Source organism: Ruditapes philippinarum, unplaced genomic scaffold, assembly GCF_026571515.1.
Source record: "Ruditapes philippinarum isolate M1 unplaced genomic scaffold, ASM2657151v2 ctg14724_1_1_1_1, whole genome shotgun sequence".
NCBI lineage: Eukaryota > Metazoa > Mollusca > Bivalvia > Venerida > Veneridae > Ruditapes > Ruditapes philippinarum.
The window spans coordinates 10297-19422 of record NW_026853339.1 but is presented as its reverse complement, the minus strand read 5'-3'; the positions used below and the strand labels follow the sequence as shown (position 1 = coordinate 19422).

At 33.8% G+C, this 9126-nt stretch overlaps 2 protein-coding genes across 2 annotated transcripts; one reads left to right on the top strand and one right to left on the bottom strand.

Moving 5' to 3' along the window:
- The first annotated feature begins 1883 nt into the window (after positions 1–1883).
- Positions 1884–3885, top strand: LOC132736538 (uncharacterized). Its single transcript, XM_060723682.1, has 3 exons — positions 1884–2865; positions 3483–3526; positions 3793–3885. The coding sequence occupies exons 1-3, from the start codon at positions 1884–1886 to the stop codon at positions 3883–3885; spliced, it is 1119 nt and encodes a 372-aa protein (XP_060579665.1).
- LOC132736537 (uncharacterized) lies at positions 3595–8100 on the bottom strand. The gene is made up of 3 exons (XM_060723681.1): positions 6971–8100; positions 4496–5315; positions 3595–4344 (listed from the first exon to the last, which is right to left on the bottom strand). Exons 1-3 carry the CDS (start codon positions 8086–8088, stop codon positions 4060–4062), a joined length of 2223 nt encoding a protein of 740 aa, XP_060579664.1. The 5' UTR covers positions 8089–8100; the 3' UTR covers positions 3595–4059.
- Between the last annotated feature and the right edge of the window lie 1026 nt (positions 8101–9126).

Here is a 9126-nt window from a genome sequence, read left to right as displayed (position 1 = left end):
ACTCCTTCGATCTTAATTTGCATAGCAGAAATGACGTAAAATGAGCTGTCAATCAAAATAACATGACGCTACTGTTTTAACCTATTGCTCCGCCCAGAAAATCTTATCCCTTTGATCTGAATTTGCATAGCAGCAAAGACGTGAAATGAGCTGTCAATCAAAATAATGGGCTGATTTTTCCCCGCGTGGAAGCTACATTTTCATTGGTAGCGGCATGGACCCTTTTCTCTATTCAGTCGTCTGTCTCATTTTAAAGTTTTACTTCAAGTAAACGGGTACATTCACATGATTCGGCATGGCTTGGAATGGCAATTTGTCGTTCACCGAAAATTTAGAAGACAAAATTTTGTCTCAACATCTGGACATTTATGAAGAAGATATTGCTTTATCTCAGTACTTTGATCAGACTGAGAGAGATCTGGGGATTGATACAGTTAGGGTGAATTTTCTTCTATTACAAAATGTCGAGGATTTTATCAACGAAATATCAATCAACATGGACGAAAGTGATCAAAGCAAATTTTTGCTTTCTGAAAATCAAGACAAAAAATCCATGAATATACCGTTGCCAATGGCGTTAGAATGTTCTGAGACAAGCCGCTTTGATAGCCTTGAGGATTGTGACATACGTGAACGATTGGAGCAGTCTGTTCCAAAAAATACCAAAAAATCTACAAATTGGGCATTAAATGCCTTCAACGAATGGCGTACGGTCAGAAATGCCGGCAAACTTATTATTTCGCAAAAAAACAGCTTTGACAGATAAATGGCTAAATATAATAGGAAAAAAGATTGTCCTAAACCTTATAAAAGCGTAGCATTTTAATTTGTGCCATGAATTTTATCTTTTTTCAATAGCATTGTCGTTATTATTGGAAATTAAATGGAAAATTCTTTTACAATTATGCAAACATAGGGAGTTGAAAGTAATAGAAAAGTATATTTAAATCTAGAATTTTTCTGATTTGAGTTTTTTTGATAAATACATGCATGGCTATGTATGTCACAGGTGCTCGTCCAGTCTTGGTGCCTATATAAAAAAAATTGAAGTTAAAGAAAAAAAAAAATCAACACCTAAACAACTATCCTGGGTTGAGTGAAAGAACAAAAGAATTTGAAATTTTTTTTTTTCCTATATAACATTACTATGAAAAGGTCACCTAGTAGCCGTAACGCTATGGAGCTTTACTAGGACACGCTGTGGAACAACCACAATGTCCAGTTCTGTAACAATTCAAGCTATTTTGCTAGTCTTTATACATCATGCATTTAGAAAATTGTTAACATTCTTCGTCTACCTTATATAAAATCTTAAATGTCTTACATTTAAACTCGGACACTCCAATTTGTTAAAATCTTGCAAATTCCGTTGATGGTCGGCCATTTTGTCGAAACCGAAAGTACAAAACCTACACCGTACTGTTCTGCGCTCAGTTGCTGGCGCAGGAAGCATATTGACCACCGGTACGTTACGGGTTTTAGCTGCAAATAAAGTACATGATACAATCGTGATATTTCTATTTTTCTTTTATTATTTTACAGTTTAAGGTTGGAAAAAATAACGTATTTGAAAAATTATCAATATTTCTTTAATATCTATCGCAATTTCTTTTCAAAAACTAAATTGTTTATAATGAAAATCAATAAAACAGTCGCAGTGGCATCTTCCATAAAAATGACATTGTTTTCTGCGTAAACTGTGGTATTTACTTTATACTTTGTATGGAATTATTCATACAATGATATTTAATTACTTTCTTACAAATAATTAACCTTTTAAGGCCAAAAAACATAGAGTTCATAATTACACTCCCTCAGAGCTATGTACAAAAAGTACCGGAAAACGGAGTTTAGCTAGGGTTTCGAATTACGCAATATCAACAATGTCGGGTCTGATTATTGACAAACAACAAGAAGCAATTCAGACAGCAGTGTCAGGGCACAATTTTATATTAATTGGTCAACCAGGTACAGGAAAATCCTATACAATAGGTAAAATCTATGAGCAACTGAAAGTTCAAGGTAAACATGTTTTTTTAACATGTACAACTGGCATCGCTTGCACAAATTTTGGGGTCCAAGCTGAAACAATTCACCGATGGGCTGGATTGGAAGACGGTCGTTACACGTCTATTGAGCTTTGCAACTTGATAAAAAATTCGCCAAAGTACAGTAGGATTTTACAAAATATAATAACGGCAGACGTGTTGATTATAGATGAAATATCCATGCTTAGTGCGAAGCTTTTTCAACAGTTGTGCGACATATGTTCGATCAAAGATAGTACCAAGCTATTTGGAGGAATACAAATTATTGTGTCCGGGGACTTTTTACAACTGGCGCCAGTGCCCAATAGAAACTATAATGATGAGGGGGCCATGTGCTTCACATGTCCTTTATTCGAAAAGGTGTTACCACACAAAGTGGTACTAAATCGTGTTGTAAGGCAAGACAATGAGCGTTTCATTAATGTTATTCATGAAGTGTCAAAGGGTATTGTATCACCCGAGTCGATTTCGTATATAAAGACTTTAGACAGACCTCTCCCTATTGGCAATGAAGTTATGCTATTTTCAAACAATGATTTAGTAAATGTTTACAATAGACGCCAAATTCTGAACGGTCCTGGTGTGATAAGAGAGTTTGTGTCAGAGGATTCTGGAGACGTTCGAATGCTAATTAAAAGCACAGCACCACCACGTTTGTGGCTAAAGGAAGGGTGCCCGGTGATTTTGATAAGGAATCTCAACAATAAGCTAGTTAATGGACTCCGCGGCAAGGTTGTGGATTTTGAAGACACGTCTCCCATAGTCCACTTTCCTTCAATTAACTGTACAACAAAGGTGGAGAAAGTATCTTTTTCAGGTAAATATTGAATTCAAATGAACATAGATTTACAATTTACAAGTAAGTACATGTTTGATGTTTAACAACTGAAAAAAGTAGCCCTGAACATGCAGTCAAATAATAATTCACTATAATTATACCAACAAAACTAAAGATGCAAAATATAAAATATAGATCATGTATATATATGTATATTTAGGTATGTAAAATAAATGCTGCTGAAGAAGGCCACAAGGCCGAGAGCTTCGGCACATTTAAATTAGCGTTTTTGATTACAGTTTATGAAATACTAGTAGGCCCATTGTCAATCACGTTCCGTGATCACAATTCACTTACCAATACAATATAAGGCTAGCGTATTGTTAATCCCATCGAAGACACCAATAATGACCCCAATTATTGAAGATTAATAGTCGGCTAATGGATTTTACGGCCCAATCGGACTTTCCAATCCGCGAATATTTTTTTTCGGAAATCAAGAAAACGCGCAAATTAATATTCGCGAATATGTCCGACCTCGGCAAAATGCGAAAATTTGTATTCGCGAATATAAATTGGGTTACAGTATATATATATATATATATATATATATATATATATAATATATATATAGTAAATTCATTTATATTTTACAGTATTTAATCCGGATAAGAACATGACAGTAGCTACTAGAGTACAAGTACCACTGAAGCTGGCGTATGCAATAACGATTCACAAGTCACAAGGAATGACGCTAGACAGGTATTGTAAACAATATTTTATTGAAAATGTAAAGAAATATGTAAATATATTGACAATTAACTACAAGAACATAGTTAAAATTGATAAACTGTCTGCTGTTTTTTTGAAATATCTGATTTCATTATTTAAGTCATTATATTACCACAGTTGACTTCCTACATCAAATCTATTAATTTTAAGATCATATGTGTTACATATATACAGGGTAACAGTCGATTGTCAACAGATCTTCAAACCTGGTCAACTTGGCGTGGCTATGGGAAGAGTAAGAACACCGGACGGTTTAAGAATTGTTAACTTCCACCCTAGTGTATGCTTATCACATCCAGAAGAAATACATGCATTTATTGCACAGACATCTCGGGCACTGGACTGTGACCTAAGCTGTTGCCGGCATCACAAAAGGTATGTCTCAAATTTGCATAACAACCAAGAGTTATTCTTACATTTTTGCCATATAGTTATACAACATTACATTCTTATAACCTTTATAGGTTTTGGACATTTGCTGCCGTTAGTATCGCTTTTCTTTCTTTTTACAGTTTTGCATTTACCGTATGTCAGTGCAGGTGACTTTAGAGATTTCCCAGTGTTTGATTTATGGGAGACACTATTTTGCCCGAGAATTATAGAATTAAGGTTGTTTCTGTATTGAAGGGCATTTGGATTGGTGTTGGCCCCATTGTATGTACTACGTTCCTGGCAGAAATGATTCTCGACAGCGTCCGAGTTGATAAGAGCTGGAATAATGTTTACCTGTTTTTTTTTCCAAAAGCCACTTTTGTAAACATAATCCGCGAAACCCTATTAAACACGTCGGACATCTTCTAAAACATTGTTGCGAAATGAGTTTACTTTCTTTCTCCGCGGAAAGATTCCGGGTTTTCCACTTCTGATACAGTCAGACCAGTATGGATGTTTTCTTTAGAAATTCAATTGCACCATTTAATATACTACCTTTACTTCCCAGAGACAATTGGTATTGTAGCATTAGATGTAGCATATCAGAATTTAAAGCCTGTTCAGCCAGATGGTTTCGCATTTTCGATTGTGATGATGGGTATATATGTTCATTAGTAAGTTTCCTGTGCAACTGAAGCGCGTTTGCCTTATCCCAAGTATAGGCATCTGCCCACATTGCCCAATTAATAATATCACCGTTCGGGAGTTGAAGGTGTCGTGTACACCCTTTTATGATTCCGCTCTTAATAACGTTGTTCCTAATTTTCTTAAAAACATGTGAAGAGTCCATTAAGAATATCACTGGATTTTCAGGCTCACAAGGATTTTGTGCAATCATAGACGTGGCGTTTTTCCCAATATTAATATGCATGAACGTGCGATTACTCTGGGCACCATCCATGCATACATATGAAACATTAAAACCATACATTTTTAGAAGATGTACAGCTTCCCAGAACAGTGTGTCCAGTTCATAAGCTTGAACATTAGTAGAGATGAAATGGGCAAAAGGAAAACGGAAACCGCTGTTCCCAAGAAAAATAAATTGAAGCACGTGATTTCCAAGAGAAATTTCCTTTTTTCCTTTTCTAAGAATTCCACATGTCATAGCTTCCTTGCCAACATTTTCAAAGCCTGTAAGTTCAATGATGTCCCCATGTTTATTGATTTGAATGTCTTCTTGTATCGCCATTTCGTCTACAAGAATTCCACCATCCCAACTTTCTTCGGGTAGTTCAAGACGTCTAGCTTCACAATGCATCCATCTTTTAAAAAGAAATATAATTATATGGGTTGAGAAACATAATCAAATAGATCCTTAAGGTAGTTGTGTACGTCTGAAACACCATAATAAATTGGGTATCGTAATTTATTTTATGCTTCAGTGTTTTAACAGTGAGATATAACCCATAACAATGGCAGTATATCACTCATAGTAGACTAATGGCGATCTGCTTGCAACTTGTGTCTAAATTTCAAATTATTTGAAGAAATTTTATTTATTATATTTATCGATTCAAATAATTTTATAAAATGAAAATTTCAAAACGTTTTTTGCTATATAACCCTCGACAGGCGGCTCGTGTTATATTTACAAATAACCGTTTAGATAGGGCCATATAACCCGTCAACAATCTTTATAACTAATAATATATGCTTATAAGAATTAAAAAAACTTACATTTTGATTAAATATGGAATACTAGTATATCTCACCTCAATGAAAAAAAATATGTAAAGAACAAGGTTATATATTTTATTTGCCTAACTAAGGTTATATATTTTATTTGCCTAACTGCCACGCGTTTTCTGTGACAAAAAGTTTGAAAGCTCATTGTTAAATCAATTTCGACAATATAAATTAATTCAAATTTTAAACAGTTTGAATGTGTATCAAAACTGCAAAATTAAATATCTGTTAAGGCAACAAGGAACAAATTTGCTATGAAGCGCATTTCGTTCATATTATTCCCTGCGGTCTGGAGACCGCAGGGTATTGGTACGCGTTTAACTTTTGAGGCATGGAGGAGCACGTGACCTGTTTTCGGTACATGGAGGAGCATGTGATCTGTAAACCGTATATGATTGGTTAATTGACCTTTTCGAAAACCTAGCTAAATACCGTTTGCCGGTACGTTACGGATTTAAGTCCGAATAACAGCTTTTCAAGAACAAAAAACTATTACGTGATATTTCTAATTTTCTATAATTATTTTACCGTTTAAGGTGGAAAAATTTGAATGATGTGTTTGAAAATTATCAATATTTCTTTAATATCTATCTCAAATTTTACAAACAATGAATTGTTTATACTGAAAATTTACAGAATTAAAATATTCGTAGGGGCATCTGCCATAATAAATAGAGATATTTTCTGCGTAAACTTGTGTGTTTACGTTATTTATTTTTTGCTCGGAATTATTCATAAAATGGTAGGCCTATTAGATCATTTTCTTAAAAAGAAATAATTGTTTTATGTTCGACCTTCTCCGGTCTTCAACGTTCACCAGTTTCCAAAGACCTTCTTCTATATTGATCGTTTATTCAATTGTCAACTATATTCCTGATACAAACGTTTATTTACCCCCCCCCCCCCAAAAAAAAAAATTGAAAATAGTTTAATGAAATATCTTTATATCATTAAAATGTTCACCGCAGGAAACCATTTTACTTGTAGATTCGTTATATTGTTTATCATTCACACATATTGAGCGTATCAAAAGGGTCTTTTGATGATTGCCACCAGTATGTATCCAGATCATATTAGACGATTTTACAGACTGATTTGGGTCCTTTCTTATGACAACTGCCATTATGCGCTTTTATTTCAATTACATTTTTTTTACAAAAAAATATGGAATTTACTGGCTGAAAAGTATTTTTACTTTGTGATCGAAAGTATAAACGCATTTTTCATTTACCTGAAAATATCGTCTTGAAACCCAATTTCATGTTTTACCCTATTCTTGTACAAAACAATAACACCAGGTGAAGGTAGAACAACCAGCTTAGAATCTCTCAATTGCTTGTAAAAATGAGGGCTCTTGGCATATAACTGGAGACATTTGGACATAATAGGTTTGCTCCACCGCCTGCCGTTTGGGGTCGTACATACATTCTTCGCCTGGCTGATTAAAAATTCAACCATTTCTTCAGGAGCCCCGGGTATTAATATTTTCACCTGCTCTTTTGTAATGTTTTTTCCTGAAAACTCACTTATCTGTATGTTTTCTTTCCCTGGTGTTTTTACTTCCATGGTCATATGCTGGCATATCCTACACACGTTCGTTTTGGATGTAAATGTTACCACCCTTAAGCATAGAACTGACCTAATACGTTTTGTCGTTTCATTAACATTTTCATTTTTCCAAGTATCAAGCGTGTGGAAACGAGTACATGTGATGGCCTTTTTCATTTCGATCCCTTGACAAAGTTCAATTTTTCTTATGATTTTACACACAAGTTTTATACTATCTTGGTCGAGCAGGAATCTATTAGAAATACCTAACTGTTTAAGATCTACTGTTTGTTGTCCGACACTAACTGAAAATATCAAATTCTTTTGAAAAGTGACGTTCTTCTGTACAGTATTGCCATTTGATTTAAAGGGTGTGTCCACGTTGCATATAAGACGCTCTTTACTGCGTTCTTTTACTAAAAAATCAGGCGGTAATATGCCTTCCAACTGTTCAAACGAGTGCGTGCCGATAGAAGGTAGTAGAGGATCTAGTGGTTTAAGTCTGATACCTTCATACACATTTTTTACAGACTGACCTTGCCGAACTTTCTTTCTAACAGCATTCTGAAATAGTTTTAGGAAAATGTCGACAAAGGCTCTTCTATCCATTTCACACTCGCACCCTTTGTCTATAGTTTCAAGGCGATACGATTCATATAAGGTTGTCATATCTTCCCTTCCATCGGCTTCGAGAACTCGATCCAGAAGCCTGAAACAAACAGAAACATAATTTTGATGGCTTCTACGAACTAATGGTTTTAGCAAATCACTGCATCGTGATACATTTATTAGACAATGCATGTACAAAAGAATGAACTACATGTAGTCAGAAACTTTAAATGATAACTTACATACAATCAAAATTTGGAAAGTTATTGAAATATATCCTTTTTAACAAATTATTCCACTTAAAAAGTACTTACCAAGTGTATTTAAAATCTATTTATAAATATTTCTTAATACTGATGTTATGTATGCAACATATTACATGTATAATTTATATCTGACCAGTTGGTATTTCCAATATTATCATGGTTCTATTTTTAGAACATAACTACATACATGTCAACAAGAAGTTTCTTACCTGTTGTAGAAAATTTTAGATTATGATTCATGCATTATATTTAGATAGAAACTTCCGGAATGTTCTTTATTGTTGAAGTTGCTAGATTATGATTACTGTAGAACATAATAGACTTTTCTGGAATTTTCTTAGTTAATATATATAAAGGGACATTTTTCATTATTTTTTTTAAGTCATCAGTTACCTTTTAAGTCATCAATATATTTGGAGTATTATTCAACTTGGATATTAAGTGATTTATTGGAGCTTGGATTATTTTTAAAATAGTTTGAATTATTTTTGTGGATTTTATTGTGGAAATTTATTCTAAAGTGTTCTTGGATTTTACTTGGATTTAACTGTGCTATTCAAAAAGGATCATTCCAGGATCAGACTAGACATTTGAGATTTAATTTTTATTTGGATTTCAGGTATTTGTAAACATAAATTGTTATTTAATTTTTCTTTAATAATTATTTTTTTATAAATTTGTTATTGTTACAAGTTTGTTGCTGGCTTTTCTTTCTCGTTACGCCTGGCTCGTAACACTGAAGGAACACATTTTGTATCGAGATATTGACCTTTTGTTGCATATTTTGTTATATATAGATAACTTATTTTTATCGTGAGATTAACATTTCGTATATCCTCGTGACAAATCACTAAATAAGATTAAATTATTTCTTTAACAAATCATTGTTCTGACGTCAGTGTTATGACGTCACGACGTTTAACGGCATAACAGCGCGCCCGGAAATTCTTATTGTTATGCCGGC

Excerpts from the sequence above, each read along its gene's own strand:
- LOC132736538 (XM_060723682.1), top strand. The coding sequence starts at position 1,884 with ATGTCGGGTCTGATTATTGACAAACAACAAGAAGCAATTCAGACAGCA. Across the intron at positions 2,866-3,482 it reads GGAGAAAGTATCTTTTTCAG|TATTTAATCCGGATAAGAAC; the intron begins GTAAATATTGAA and ends TATATTTTACAG. Across the intron at positions 3,527-3,792 it reads CAGTAGCTACTAGAGTACAA|GGTAACAGTCGATTGTCAAC; the intron begins GTACCACTGAAG and ends ACATATATACAG.
- LOC132736537 (XM_060723681.1), bottom strand. The coding sequence starts at position 8,088 with ATGCATTGTCTAATAAATGTATCACGATGCAGTGATTTGCTAAAACCA. Across the intron at positions 5,316-6,970 it reads TTTCAAGACGATATTTTCAG|ATGGATGCATTGTGAAGCTA; the intron begins GTAAATGAAAAA and ends TCTTTTTAAAAG. Across the intron at positions 4,345-4,495 it reads TAAAGAAAACATCCATACTG|GTAAACATTATTCCAGCTCT; the intron begins GTCTGACTGTAT and ends AAAAAAAAACAG.